The sequence below is a fragment of the Ostrea edulis genome, chromosome 5, assembly GCF_947568905.1.
Source record: "Ostrea edulis chromosome 5, xbOstEdul1.1, whole genome shotgun sequence".
Taxonomy (NCBI): domain Eukaryota; kingdom Metazoa; phylum Mollusca; class Bivalvia; order Ostreida; family Ostreidae; genus Ostrea; species Ostrea edulis.
The window spans coordinates 47169592-47185934 of NC_079168.1; the positions used below are offsets into that span (position 1 = coordinate 47169592).

At 34.1% G+C, this 16343-nt stretch overlaps 1 protein-coding gene across 5 annotated transcripts in view; it reads left to right on the plus strand.

Annotated features, from left to right (window-relative positions):
* The first annotated feature begins 176 nt into the window (after positions 1 to 176).
* Positions 177 to 16343, plus strand: part of LOC125650999 (disheveled-associated activator of morphogenesis 1-like) — a 30470-nt gene continuing 14303 nt past the window's right edge. The window contains exons 1-8 of one of the 5 annotated variants that reach the window (XM_048879596.2): positions 177 to 313; positions 8573 to 8763; positions 9712 to 9801; positions 11636 to 11692; positions 12132 to 12220; positions 13103 to 13238; positions 13365 to 13562; positions 14617 to 14727. In XM_048879596.2, the coding sequence (XP_048735553.2) occupies positions 8608 to 8763; positions 9712 to 9801; positions 11636 to 11692; positions 12132 to 12220; positions 13103 to 13238; positions 13365 to 13562; positions 14617 to 14727 (837 nt within the window). In that variant the 5' untranslated portion in view covers positions 177 to 313; positions 8573 to 8607. Of the gene's footprint in view, positions 314 to 4190; positions 4322 to 4365; positions 4660 to 5525; positions 5714 to 6210; positions 6231 to 8572; positions 8764 to 9711; positions 9802 to 11635; positions 11693 to 12131; positions 12221 to 13102; positions 13239 to 13364; positions 13563 to 14616; positions 14728 to 16343 lie in introns of those variants that run through there. The other 4 variants (XM_048879598.2, XM_048879595.2, XM_048879597.2 and 1 more) reach the window with 4 other exon arrangements.

The window sequence follows — 16343 nt, forward strand, 5'->3', positions numbered from 1 at the left end:
TAATTCTGTATTTTATTAAAATTTAAGACTAGGAAATATCTTGTTCAATATGATTCTTTTTATTTTTGAGATATTTGGATAGTTGCATAAGCGAATATTGAATAGTTTTAATTTGCTAATATAGTAAAATTTCATCGCCGGAAAGTTACTCGCTACACAACCTATTCTTTATTTATAATTACATTGCATATATTGACAAATGGTGGGAAACTTGCCAACGAGCCACATGTTCATTGTTTTCAACGTAACCGGAGTCTCTTGATACAAAGCACGACCCACAATGTTTTGAAATTGTCAACCAAAGGAGAAATGGGTAAGTATGCCTAAATTTGTTGTTGCAGGTGCTTGCTATTCATGTTGCTCATTATGCGTTGCAGATATGCCGGATCCTAGAAAATCCAATAGTTAGATCCTACAGCTACATGAATTAATATTTTATTCTAATGGTTTCACTTGATTTCTTTGCCAGGTCGCTTAAAATGCAATGCATTTTTTTGTTTTCATTTTTGCTTTTTCACTTCATGTCATATCAGTTTTAAAACTGATCAAGATTAAATTTCGAGAAGGTATGCATTTAAATACCTTGTGAACAATGCATCATATTCAAAAATAATATCGCACTTTGAACTAAAATTCAGATTACTCCTGTTATGTCAGAACAAGAGAGAAAAAGTCAACAAACATCACCAAAGCCTTGATATTACTTGTTTGTGCCAGTGTGTGGTTCAGGTCAACCTCAACCTCGAACATAATTCATGTTGAAATGTATTGATTTATCTCTTAATCACATGTTTGTCCAGAGGCAGCGTGGATGTAAAAGACAGAGTTGATCAGGCTCAAGGTTCCTTTCAGGCCAATTTAGCAGAGTTGGGTTATTAAGGAAATACACAGATACAAGGCAGATACAAGGTGGTACTATATCTAGGGTATTAGGTCACTATGGCCTTAGGCATCTAGATAGACCTACCTGTGTAAGTTCTCAATTTTCAATCTGAACATAATCTGTTTAATTACAATGTACTTGACATATTTGGGCAGGTGAGGTAGACATGTTGTCAACAGGTTTGTTTAATTTTACCTAATCAAATTATTAATTGTTTAGATCAAGATTCATCTGGTTTTAAAAAAGCACATGATGGGAATTTAAAAACCCTAATTTTATAGATGCACTTTTTCTTAATCAGAATTTGGTTGGTTTTATAAAAGTCAATATTTATTGACATGCTTTCAGACAGAATTACAGTAAACCTGCATCCATAAATAGAAGAGCATATAGCTGCTCTGACAGATGTTTTGTACAAAGACAATGGTATGATCAATGCAGTCATTATATGGTTCAGTTTACTGGTTAATAATAATTGATTTATTGGTGGATGAAACCTCATACTTTTTTACTAGTCTACCTGACTCTTCCAGGATACTATTTATTATGTGACAAGAAAGATCTTATTGTCCAATTTTGTCATGCAAGTTTTGTATATTGCTGATGATAAAAGTCGGAGGATGTGCATAAACACAAATTAAAATCATTGAGGACTCCTCAGTATATAGATATATGTACAGCGTGGAATATATATTGACCTAAAGCTATGATATGTCAGAGTGATATATCCATTTTACAGAGGAGACAAATTTTTACATTTTGTGATACATGATGGTATCAATAATAGATTAGCAGAGCTCTAGACCATTTCCAGAGCACTGCTTGAAGTCTACTGAGCTTAGTTGGAGAAGTATTGAACAAGACTTAATAAACCATCTGTTGTTTTGCATGTTTGAAATTAGAAACAGGTCTTATGTCTTTAATGAACCATTAGACCTTTTCATGTAGTAGTTGTGATAGAAGAGGTATGCTAAAGAAGCCATGTTTCTTAATGGCTATAAAGCTTTGATGTTCTTCAGAATTTAATATTTAGATGCTTGTTTTGCCAATAGAATCATGATGATATCAGAGATGGAGAATTAAAAATGTATGTAATTTAGTAATTAGTAATGCAATTAGAAGGGTTTATGCATGTAACTGTACAAGGTGTGCTCAGGGGAAATTGTGAGATGCTTGACTGATGCTTTAGATACAGAGGTTTGTGGTCTTTCTCACTGGGAATCAGAATCACTTCATTGACTTTTATTGACTGAACATGTATACAACACATCCCTTAAAGAGGGTAGACAAAGAATAAATGAATTGATATTCCTGTTAAAGGGGCAGGGACACAGTTTGGTAAAAAAAAAAAAAAAAATTATGTGGATATTTAATTAATAAAATGACAGTATTTGATATGTGTAAAACATAGATGCAAAGTTTAAAACTGACGCAGAAACATCTACACTTCATTTTCAAAACAAGGCACAAGCTTTGTTTATGTTTACGTTATGTGACTCAACTATCAGCATGGCACCAAAGTTGACAGTTTCGGTGAAAAAAACCAAACTTTTATAACGAAAAATTTCAGTTATACTGCTTTCTGCTTGGTCCCTAAATTGATTTATGATTAACTTATGTTGAAGAGTTGAATGCTTTTAAAATACTTTTTAGAAATCTTGGTGTTCTCACTTCCGCATGCAGATTCCAATAGCTAATAGCAAGGGTTTGTGAAATGCATGTGGTTTCGTCTCACTCTAGATATAGGCAAACACTGTCACAGTCACGATTTGGGAGCTGAATTTTGTGTAAATTTAAAGGGTATGTAAAAAATATTTATGAAAAATCTTTATTTCTATAACAAAAACTGTCAATTTCAATTGATCAAAAATTGTGTCCATGCCCCTTTAAAGGGAGGCTACAATTTTCATTGTAAATTTCTATAATGTTGAAGTCAAGTTTACATTTATATTGAAATAGAAATGATGTCAATGATCTAGAGAACTGATTCTTCTCAGTGAAAAGAAAGACTTGTGTTCAAAATTGAACTCCAAGGGGTTTGAGTTGATAAGTATGTTTTGTTTGCTGTTGACGTGAATATAATGTCTAGTGGGTATTTTTTCTCGAGTTTAGATTTCATTTATCACTTCAGAGATACATAAATATAGATGGAATGTCCCTTGGATAATGTATGCAAACGTTTTGACATTTAAATTTTACCTAAAACACATAGAATAACAATTTAAACCTCCCATCTAAAAGCAGACATGCATTTGCTAGTTGGTTCACAGCAACATAATTAAGCCATCAGAGACCATTAACTTCAAAAGGAAAACAGGAGATTTTGGTCAGGTAGTTTACATATACCCTGGGTTGTGTCAGGGACTCAGGGCAGATTTGTAATGCTCTTATTAAACATCAATTTCCTGCTGTTCTACTCTGTGTTGACTAAATGCTTGCGTTGTAAGATGAAGAAAACTGTTTTGTAATTAATCCCTTACAGTGGAGAAGTTGACACCTGTCATCTACCTGTGGGTTTTTTTGTTTTCTGGAGTGGGGAACAAAAACAGTGACCAATTGACTTGTTCTGTGTGCGTGTGACCAGAAATCGAAATTCTTTTCAGCTATGAAGGGTATTGAGTTACTGACTGAACTTCCAGTTTAAAAACATAATGTAAATCATAATTACATCATGGATTGGTTTTTGTAGTTTGACAGATCAAATTACTGAATGATTAATTCCTTGAATTACTCCAATTCATTGTTACAACTATAAAGGTAGGAGGAAAATTTCCTTGACCAAAGAATTTTAATGTGTTGTTTTATTGTACTTCATAATAATTTTACAAATTTGTTAGTAAATTCTGTAACACTTTTTAAAAATCAAAACTTCAGTTTTTACGAAATATTAATCAAGTATTATACGATTGTATTATATATGGAACATAGACAATCCAGGATTCTTTGTATGAAAACCCACCCTGTGTATTGGGTCGATGATGATAATCATACACCTGAAGGTGTATTCAGGTACGTAATAATTTAGGTTAAGTATGGAGGTAGTCCATTGACAAGCAGCTAGGGAGAGAGAGACAGAAAAAAAACCTAAGGTCGTGTATAACCATTATAAGAATATTTGTTAGATTACCTGTTGAATATTTCTACCTAAGGATGAATATAAGTTTTGTGTATTGGCTGATTGATTTATGAGCCAGCCCAATTAGGGATGGGATCATAGCAGGTGCGATATTTACACCAGGTAGAGCAAGGCCTTTGGCCTTTTCACAGGTGTGTGCAACTGACAGTTCGGAATCAGCTGTGCTGGAATCAGGTCAGGAGGATATTGCGTGGAGGGTCGATCTCCTTTATCAGATGTTATTTTTTGCGTGGAATTTTCTTTTGTGTTTGATACAAGTTGTGGGAATAAGGAATAATTTGGTAACGATGGTCATGTGAAGCGTAAGTAACATTTATGAAGTGATAGTGTATATACAAAATCAAGCTTTTTGTTTTGTTTTTATGGTTGTTTGTAATCATCATGAAAGAAAATTGACATCACTTGAAAAATGCTCATGTGCAACTTATTGATGATATTACTCATAAGATGTGTGCATATTTGTCATTACTGCTCTAAGTAGTCATTTAATCATTATGATCTGAGGGTGGGGTGTCGGTGATGGTCACTTTGGACATTGTGTTGTAACACCTCTGGACATGTTGGACAGATGATGATTGACAGACGGTCAGCTTGGTATTGTTTGTCCAGACAGGTTGACTCTGGAATATATCCCATCCATGTAAGTGGTTATTGAAGGCCGGTGTTTACTTTGGCAATTATTCCTCAGAATTGAATAGAATTAAATTTCATTTAAGAGTGGAGAAAATATGAAGTATTTAAAAAATGCAATGAAATATACTTGTTTATAAATATGGTCAATAATTTTCACAGAATATGCACATAAAAGTTCAAGGAAATGGTTTGTAACATGATAAGTCATCAGTTTCGATATCAAACATAGTTGAAAATCTTACAAAAAAGTTTTTTAAGATTTTTTTCTTGCATTGTGATTCGTGATGAAAAAGTCTTTAAAATCTTTATAGAGATTTTACCTAAAAACCACATCCCCAGTCTCTGTTTTTTAATATTAAAACTAAAAGTACAAATATGTTTGCTTTAATTTTATAATTCACAGTTTACTGGAGGCCTATTTTTTCATGCAGCTGTCATCATATAAAGTAACTGATGTGATAATTTATGATAGATCCAGATTCACACTTTAATCATGTGGAAAGAATATAAATGCTATGACTAAAGTGTACTGCCTCTTTAAAAATATCTTTTTACAGATTTGTACACAATGACATTAATGAAAAAGGCCCCCTGCCTTTCTATACCCTGGAGGGGAAGTAGGAAATGATCATTTGATCCTTTCAAGTATAAAGTGATTAAAATTGGTCAAATCATGTGGCATTGTGGATGTCGCTGGGCAAATTAGTTTGAACAGCAGTCGAGTATCTCTTGAAATTCAGGAAGTACAACATGTATCTTATTCCTGTCAGATGGGGGGTTTTTTTTGCTTTTAAATTCAAGTTATTTTTTAATGTCCTTTTTTCATTGAGTCAAGAGTTTCCACAAAGTGCTTTTTATTTATACTTCTGACAAAGATAAAGGGCTATTCAACTTGAAGAAGTATTTTTTACCAACCAGACTGTATATATATATAAAGGATTTTATCTGATGAAGACCAAGGGCATCATGACAGAGGAAGCTGGGAAACAGATGATCGCCCTCTCTGTCAGAGGCTGTTAAACATGTAGAAAAATGTGTTCTACTTTGCAAAAAAATCTTAGGTATACATTTGTATATGTGTGTAATTGTTGATTTCCAGATACATATGGAAATCGTAAATCTTGATTGTTTGTACCTCATGGTCCATAAAATCTCATTAAGTGTGGCAAGACTGCATGAACTGTGTATAATTGATAAATCTGTGATGGATGGTATATAGTGGTATTTATGGAAGACACTGTGCATGTAAAAACCAAGGATCATAAAATAATGACCAATTGTGTTCAGGTGCCTCTTGTAACAAGCGGAAATTCATTTTTTTATTCTGGGCCCTTGATTAGTTAAGATCTGAAGGTCTTAATTCCTGCAGGTGACTGAATATAAGTAAGTTTAATTTATCAGATTTAGCTATATTTTGATGATAACTTCATGCTGCTATCATGCTCTGTTGAAATAAACTGTGATATGAATAAGATAACTCTCAGTGGATTACAAGAGCTCATACAGTTTCATTAGGAACTTAAAAGATGCTCTCAGCTGATTCATTGTATCTCAGTATTCAGGAAGTTTATTTTATGGGTAAGGAATATATTAGATACATGAATAATGATTTATTTTTAATTCTCTAATAATTTCTAGAGTATTTTTGCTCTTATCAATAAAGATCCATTATTGTTTTTGAATTCAAAATTTATTTCTTAAAATTGAAGTGTTAGTTAAATATAAGGTAGTTTTCAGAGAATTAAATATTTAAAGCCTGTAAGAGTAGTGGTTGTCATTTTTTACATAGAAAATCAGTAACTCCCCCTTTCAGTTTTTATTGCTCCCATTAGAAGTGCGTCCTACAGTCCTGTGTTTTTAACATAGTTATGGTACTGAAAATAAAAACTCCCAATACATACTTTACTGGATGGAGTTGAGTAGTTTACATGATATATAAACCATCTTTAAGACTTGTGACATCCATGCAATGCAAGATCTGACAAAAGCTGAATAGACAGCTTTTAATAGAGTTCAAACTTTAATTTCTGACAAAAAGAATTTGATACAGAAATTTTTAAAATGAAATGTAATTGGATAGTGTCTTGTTAATGTCAACCTTTCACCTGATCATAATCTTTTCATGAGATTCTGTCTGTGCATTGGGCAGTTTATTTGAGAAACAGTAATTAAAGTTAATCCACTGTAAATTTTATGGACATTGGTTTATACAATAAACAGTGTGTTCATAATCTGAATTCCTGTTCAAAAAATAGTGAGAGTTGTGGGAACATTTTGTGGTTGTGGAAGTAGGAAAATTACTGTCAGGGTTAGTTGATTTAAAATTGTTAACAGAAGACAGTAAAAATTGAGGCAAGATATCGTACTTGAAGCATGGGCTTAAAAATCTTACTCGATTGATAATTCTTAAATTTAAAAAAATGTATAGTCTGTTTTGAATTATTTCATTAGCAATTCGGACGTAAAACAAGTTAGTATGCCTGTTTTAATATCTATGATTTTATTTTATAAAGTACATCTAAGTCATGATGTGTACTATAGCTAGGTGTAATTTGTTAAGTAGGATTGCAACAAAATTGCAAAGATCAATGATTGTATTCAGTAGATTTGCTTTCCTTAGTAAAAGTGTTGGTCTTGGATGGGTAGGTGAAAACCTATATATTACAATATATATAAATATAAGAAACTATACTTGTATGTATTTTGTTTATATTTGTCATGAGAGGCATGAGAATAATGGAAGTGAGGTGGAGAGGAACCCGGGATAATTCCCAGAAGGGGCGTATTGTTTTAGATAGTGTGAATTCTTTTTCCGCTTCTTTTGCTTCTTCTTCTTCCACTTCTCATACAAAGTTTGTCTGGGCTATAACTTTTTTATCTCTTTACACAGGCCTTCAATAAGACAGTGTGTCATGTACCATTTTTGCTGACCTTTGACCCTTTTATGTAAAGGTCAATAGAATTTTTGGGGCATTTTTGTTGTCCGGACCATAAATTTTTGTCTTTTGACATAGGCCTTTGATATTTGATATGTGGGTATATCATGATAAGACAGTGTGTCATGTACCATTTTGCTGACCTTTGATCTTGACCTTTTATGTAAAGGTCAAATAATAGAATTTTTGGAGCATTTTTTATTGCCTGGATCTTAACTTTTTTGTCTTTTGACATAGGTCTTTGATATTTGGAATGTTGGCAAGTTTAATTTACTATCATATGTTCACAACACTGTTTCTGGTTTGAAGCACATATACATATAGGCAAATGTTGGTACCATAACTCTTAATTTTCCACTATTAAGATGATCCCTAAAAAATGTTTTTAAAAAAACTATGGAAAATGGAAGGGGAGACATCAGTTTTAGTGTGCTAAAACAATTCTTCCTAGTTTCAAATTGCTCCATTGCTTCCAACAATCTAGACATTCCTTGAATATTCAGTTTCAAGTATTTCTTTTCTGTTTCGACTGAATTAATGTACTCTGGATATAATCCACAATCTTGTTACATGTTTCACATACATTTTAACTGAAACACAAAGAAATGTAAATATGAGAAACAGTTTTCTAGTTTATGTGACATGGACGATGAGAGATGTGTTTAATAATATTGTATCACTGACATCCTTCTTCAATCAAAATCAATCATTCACTATGAACGTTTACATTCATTGAATAAATGATAGATTATACATGTATTTTAAATGCACATTTACATTCATTGCAGTGCCATGAATTAGTGTGATTACCACTTTCATCATATTTAGTCTGCACACTGATTAAATTGAACTGTTGAAAACAATTGCATTAGCAGTCTTGCATGATAGACAAATGCCAGACAAATCATTGTACATGCAGTGTGCAGGCGTAATGTTTTGTCATTATGAGGTCTGCTTAGTGTTACGATGTTTTATTGATTGCAGTTTGTCCAGTAGTGATTTAACCAGTGCCAACCACAATGCCAGCACCGAAAAGTGTATGTTGGTGTTTTGGAGGACGGCCGCCAGAAATAACTTATGGCATTGACGGGGAGACACCCCTCAAGGCCATGGAAGTGGAAGTTCCCATGCCAACTGATGAAAAAGAAATTGATGAAAAATTTGCTGAAATTGTGGTAACTGAAACTTTTTACTTGAAATAGACACTGCCACCTATTTGCATATGTAAAAAGTTCTTTGAGATACTGTATAGTTTAATAAGATATTGACTGCATCAATTTAATAAGATATTACAGGTAGATGCATTAGAAAAGATCAGCTTACATAAATGTATACATTTATCTCACAGAGAGAGAGGGAGAGAGAGAGATGATAAAACGTGTATAGTGAGGACAATTTTTAACCATTTGACAGAAGTTGTGAGGACAGAATGAGGACAAAATTCTGTCCTCACAATTACGTCCCCATAAACGTGATCCAGAGCATGTGAAAGATGTTGAGGACAAGTGGTGTGGGGACATGTAATCTCACTAATATTCTCTCTCAAAACCTTTTTTTTTTTCACAATTCGAAAAAGAGTATTAGATAAAATTTTATAGGTGTCCCTATAGCTATACCTAACACAGTACATTTTTGCCTTCACAATAACATATCTGTGTATTTTCTTTTAGATATTGTGAGGACATCCTCACTTAACAGGTTTTATCGGGGAATGGAGGGGGTGGGGGGGATTGAGAGAGAGACCATGTAAAGTGAGGAAAAAGTGCACTATGAGGACAAAAATTCTGTCCTTATGGTTACATCCTTGCATCCTTATAAACTTGACCCACAGAATGTGAAAGGTTTGGATACAAGATGTTAGACTAGTAGGAACTAGTGGCGTGGGGACATGTCCCTACTGATATTCTCAAAAACATTTTTCCATAATTAAAAGACTATAGGTGTTCCTATAACAGTACATTTTTTGATTTTACAATAACATATGTGTGTATTCTTTCCTAGACATTGCACATTGTGAGGACATTTTTTACTTTTTGGATTTCGTTAGCTAGAGAGAGAGAAAGAGAGAGAGAGAGAGCACACATTGATGATAATACACTCAATGATATTACAATATTTCACAGGAAGAACTAGATGTTGACAAACCACATAGAGATGCTTTATTTAGCCTTCCACCTGAGAAAAAATGGCAGATTTATTGTAGCAAAATACAGGTAATATCTGATGATATTTTCTGAGAGGCAACAACAATTTGAATTTATGCAATTGTCATATAAGAAAATGTCTATGATTTAAGAACTAGTATTGGTTCTCCACCGGTTTTTTTTCTTGTGTGTGTGTGAGAGATATCAGTTTAAGTTATTGTCACTCATTTACACAGTGATGAGTCTGTTATCTACTGAATGAATGAAAGATTTAATGTCCCATGCAGCACTTTTTAAAATGTGAATGGCAGGCTGCATTGTGGGTACAGGACAGAGGCAAGTCAAAAGGAATGCAACAGAGTGAAAGGGAAAGTAGTCATGTGATTATAAGCATGAGAGAGTGTTTCATGTAAAAATGCTTAAGTCCCTTTTATATGCCCATCGAAGACGGGACGTATTATGGTATGGTGTCGTCCGTCTGTCTGTCCGGACCTTGTGGGCAGGATACAGACCGAACCGTAAGCTCCAGGATTTTACAACTTGGTACATTTGATCACCATGATGAGAGGAAGATGCCTATTGTTTTTCAAGATCAGAAGTCAAAGGTCAAGGTAGTATCACTTAGTAGGAAAACATTGTGGGCAGAATACAAACCGAACCGTAAGCTCCAGGATATTACAACTTGGTGTGTTTGATCAACATGATGAGAGGAAGATGCCTATCGTTTTTCAAGGTCAGAAATCAAAGGTTAAGGTCATAGTATTACTTAGTAGGAAAACCTTGTAGTCAGGATAAAAACCAAACCGTAAGCTCCAGGATATTACAACTTGGTGTGTTTGATCAACATGATGAGAGGAAGATGCCTATTGTTTTTCAAGGTCAGAAATCAAAGGTTAAGGTCATAGTATTACTTAGTAGGAAAAACTTGTAGGCAGGATAAAAACCAAACCTTAAGCTCTAGGATATTGCAACTTTGTTCATTTGATCAACATAATGAGAGGAAGATGCTTATTGATTTTCATGGTCAAAGGTCAAGGTCACAGTATCACTTAGTAGGAAAACCTTGTAGACAGTATATAGACTGAACTGTTGCGATTAGGACTGTCAAATTTGGTACACATACACTTTATGTCAAGTGAAGGATGCCTATTGTTTCTCAAGGTGAAAGTCGTAGTAGCAGGATACAGACCAAACCATTGGGGCTAGGACCATCAAACTTTGTATACATACATCTTATGCCAAGTGAAAATATTGCATAGAGAGTACATGATTTGTCTGTTTTTAAAAGGAAGTATGTCACACCCTGATGATTGCTGATACCACTTGAAGCCAAGTTCTACAAATCATGGTGTAATAAAAACACCCTATATTAGCTTTCCACGGGCATATTATGTACCATTGGTGGTACTCTTGTTGTCAAAGAGGTTGGAGAATAAACTTTGCTGTATTGAAAATTTTGGAGAGTTACAACAAGTCCAAGGGATTTTGTTGGAGAGTGAAAATGAATTCTCAAGGATTCGGATCTTGTTTTTTATGTTCTCTAAACCTCAGATGATATTCTTCATCACCTGTGATAAAGTAATTATTATTTTTATTCCATATTAAGATTTGTAACTACAGTTCTGTTTATATAGATAAGTTTAAATCACTTACTGTATAATTCACCTTCTGACTAGCCACAGTTTTAGTCCTTCATTTGTCCAATGGCTAGGCAAATTTTTTATATATAGCTGGCATAAACATAAAGGTATGTGTTTGAAATTTTATGATGGCCACATTGTTTGATCTATTACACATGAGATGCAGAATTCATGTTGTGAGTATAGGTACATTTACTGTGATATCATGCTTTTACAATGCTGGTTTACAAATATCACTTCTAAAACAGTTCTTGTTTTTGTAGGATAGGGGAGACCACTGGCCAGACTACTACATTGAGAAGCTTAATAATCTGTCCTCAGTAAGTTCAGTTTATTACAAATGTGGATATTAAGTAAGATGAATAGAAATTTCATATTAGCCATGTTTATTATGATATAACCCTAGATGTGTTAAAAATAACTACCACCGCTCATACCGTATAACAGGTATTAAAATAACTACCACCGCTCATACCGTATAACAGGTATTTTTTGTGGGTGGAAATATTTGCAATCCAATCCCTAAAAGGTTGCTAATTGTATTCTGCATTTCCAATTTCTGCAGTTGCATTACACCTATCTATTTATATGGGATTTCAAGGGAAATAACTGTTTGAGTGTATGAATTGAGACTATATTGATGCATTTCTTGATAAGTGAGATCACTTATGGTAATTTATTCTTTGACTATTTTGCTATTATCTATGTCAAACTTTGCTCTCATAAAAACAAAGTGAAGGACAACCATCTGTATTTTAGGTATTTATAAGTTACAACACTGAGGAAGAAGAACTCAGAACAAAAATAGTAGACAACCTGAAGACAGCTCTACGCACACAACCAATGAGGTAACGACTTGTACTCCAATCTTTGAGGCCTGTAATTACTCGTACTCCAATCTTTGAGGCTTGTAATTACTCTTGTACAACCAATGAGGTAACGACTTGTACTCCAATCTTTGAGGCTTGTAATTACTCTTGTACTCCAATCTTTGAGGTCTGTAACGACTCTTGTACTTCAATCTTTGAGGTCTGTAACGCCTCTTGTACTCCAATCTTTGAGGTCTGTAACGACTCTTATACTTCAATCTTTGAGGTCTGTAACGACTCTTATACTTCAATCTTTGAGGTCTGTAACGCCTCTTGTACTCCAATCTTTGAGGTCTGTAACGACTCTTATACTTCAATCTTTGAGGTCTGTAACGACTCTTATACTTCAATCTTTGAGGTCTGTAACGACTCTTGTACTCCAATCTTTGAGGTCTGTAACGACTCTTGTACTTCAATCTTTGAGGTCTGTAACGCCTCTTATACTTCAATCTTTGAGGACTGTAATTACTCTTGTACTCCAATCTTTGAGGTCTGTAACAACTCTTGTACTCCAATCTTTGAGGTCTGTAATTACTCTTATGCCCCAATCTTTGAGGTCTGTAATGACTTTGTAGCCCCAATCTTTTAATCTTTGAGGTCTTTGATTACTCTTATGTCCCAATCTTTGAGGTCTGTAATAACTTTTTTTGCCCCGATCTTTCAGTCGTTGAGGTCTGTAGTTACTGTTATGCTCCAAACTATTGTACCCCAGTCTTTGTGAGAATATACTATCCATTGTTTGAGTTTGCAACATGTGTTGACATGAGCTCACAAAAAGATGATTAAAGCTGAATATTTAAATTTTTTATACTAGGTTATATCATATTAAATTAAACTCACCCCACACACTCTTTCTTTCAGCTTTGTGACAAGGTTCATAGAACAGGAAGGACTTCAGAGCCTGTTGAATTTTCTGGAGAGCATGGATTACAAAACCTGTCAGAGTTCAATCCACACCTCTATCATAGGATGCCTCAAAGCCCTCATGAACAACTCTGTAAGATTTTTGTACTCAGAAATCTGAAGTAAGAGTAAATATATATTCACATGTTATTTTCTTGTAGAAAAGAGAAATCTTGGTAATATTGAATTCATGATGAATACATGTATATTTCCTGAACAGCAAGGGAGAGCTCATGTGCTTGCTCATCCAAACTGCATCAACATCATTGCTCAAAGTTTGGCAACAGAAAACATCCGTACTAAAATTGCAGTCCTGGAAATTCTCGGTGCCATGTGCCTTGTTCCTGGGGGCCATAAGAAGGTGTTGGAGGCCATGCTTCACTATCAGAAGTATGCGGCTGAAAGGACGAGATTTCAGGTAGACAGGTCAACAGTATCATTAAGAAGAATATCATCTGATTGAACAGGGTTCAAAATTAACTTTTTCAAGCACTAGTCCGTACGGACTAGTAACTGTTGATGTTCACTAGTCAGCAAAACATTTCACTAGTCCGTCCAGTATATAATAAAATGATCTTCATTTTATTCAATAGTATTTAATCAAATCAAACACATCACAGTTGCAAACAATTCAATTTCTGACACCTACAGAAGAAAAAGAGACCACCATATTTTATTTCGCATTCAAGATCTTCAGAAGCATACAATATTAACCTCCGAGTTAATCCTTTTATAAATGTCCATAAGTGCGTTTGAGATCGACGTTCCTGTTGTTTTGGTGCTCAGATCTTAGAGTCACAGGAGTTCGAAATTTTATCAATAAAGTAAAAAAAATTCACTCGATTGACCAAGTCATGAGCTATAATGTTATGAACTACTGTGTTAAGAGTCACGAATGTCGAGAAACAAACGTGCATGTTCTCAGACCACACTACTTGCAATTCTTGCACCTAGAACACGTTCTCGTGATGTGTACTCGGTGTTTGTAATCTGCAGGAATTTGACAATTTGTGCACGTTCGAAGAACGACGGTCTCGAACACACTCCATGTGTTAGGAGGATCAGGCTGTCATAGTCATGCAAACACTTGACCATGCAGGTAATCAACCATAAGTTCAAACATCTAAGAGACTCAGACAAATCTTGCTAAAAATCTTTACCAATTCAAGATTGATTTCTGGATTTTCACTAGTCCGTACGGACTAGTGCTATAGAGAGTTCACTAGTCCGACATGTAAATTACTAGTCTCGGACTTACGGACATGAGTTAATTTCGAACCCTGTTGAATATTATGAGATTTGGGATAATGAACCTGCAGTAGATTTTTGGTTAAAGATGATGAAGTACAAATACTTCCAGTTGTATGCAGAAAGCATAGTTTTCAAAAATTTAGTGTTTAATTAACTTGTAAGTACTAGTATGATAAGGTAAATTTACATACTATATCCATATATGTGCATTATATTTACAGACCTTAATCAATGATCTGGACAGAAGTACAGGAATTTATAAGGAAGAAGTGAACCTGAAAACAGCTATTATGTTGTTCATCAACGCTGCTCTCAGATATGGACCAGGAAAGGTACTCCATAGGACTATATATAGAACTGTATATTGGACTATATATAGAACTGTATATTGGACTATATATAGAACTATATTGGACTATATATAGAACTGTATATTGGACTCTGTAAAATTCGATATTACCCTGTATATAGGACTGCATATAAAATCTTTAGGATTGTATATAGGATTACAGTGGAGCCTCGTTAATCCGGACACTTTGGTTCCCAGCAAAATCGTCCGGATAATACTTATCATTTCCATTAGTGGAACTCTTCAAATTAAAGGCGCGTAAAGTCGTACTACCGGGACAACATACGTAAACATTACTTAGGCATACATAATATAAATTATGGTATTGGATACATATTATATATAACCAACTGCAAACCACAACACTGATTAAAATTCTTAAGTCAAATTTAGGAATTGATTATTCTTACAAGAAAACAGACAAACTTATTAAACTATGTGAGGGAGTGCAGGTACTAAATCTGCCAAATCTGACCGATATAAAGCATCAATCGCAAGAACTGTGAAGGGAAAAACCTATATGCACATCCAACACAAGAACTTTTCTTGTAATTAATGTGATTAATATGTTTTTAAAGTTATTCTGTCAGACTATGAAGACATTCTATTTTATCATACAATTAGGACAGGTTCATATGGCATGGACTTGGTAACCGTACACGAACACCCACCCCCCCCCCCCCCCCCCCCCCCCCCCCCTCTCAATTTCCATATTTTAGAACAAGTTATATATATGCCAAACTGCATTTTTAAAGACGTTTATAACACACTGCATTTAAGCTATTTTGAAAATTACAAAATATTGATGGATTTAGGACAGAGAACATCATTGTTTGGAATTTTTAAAATAGGTGTGGTGGAGTTTAAAAACATGTAACATTTTTAATAAGATTGTGTTAGAATATTTGAAAAATGCAGTTTGATCAATGGTTATTTTATTTAAAAACACACCATGTATTTTAACTCTTAAAAAAAAGGGGGGGGGGTATGACCGTTTCGTTTATGTCCCAGTAATCTCGCACTTGCTCGCGAGACTTGTGCATTTTCTTACCAATGACGCACAAGAGTCATCAAAGCGCGATAATTCTAACGAGCTGGTAATGAGAAGTATTGAAGCGTCCGGAAAACTGAATTGCATATTTTCTATCTTTACATAAGTAACCAATATGCTTACTTTATTGATGCATAGTGAATTAAACACATTCTATCATTGGATTTAACCATTTGCATTAGTAAAAAAAATGTAATGTTAACATTTACATGCATTTCAAAGCACTAATTTAAAAATTGAAATATACGTGTGCAGTGTATTTGCCTATGCTTACATTGTACATGTATATTAGCACTACAAATAAATCTACAAAACTGTGTACTGTATGCACTAAAACAAATAATGAAGCACTATATGTAACTATAAATAAATAAATCATTAGTAACTAACATAATCATTTACACTTCAAACACTTCATCACACTTTTACTTCTTGAAGAGGCTGGTCATTTCCATATGTCACGATTTACGGGTTCGGCGGTCTGTTAAAACAATCTTCATCGTCCAAAGTTGATTTAAGAATTTCGTGTTTATCATTTCACGTATCAT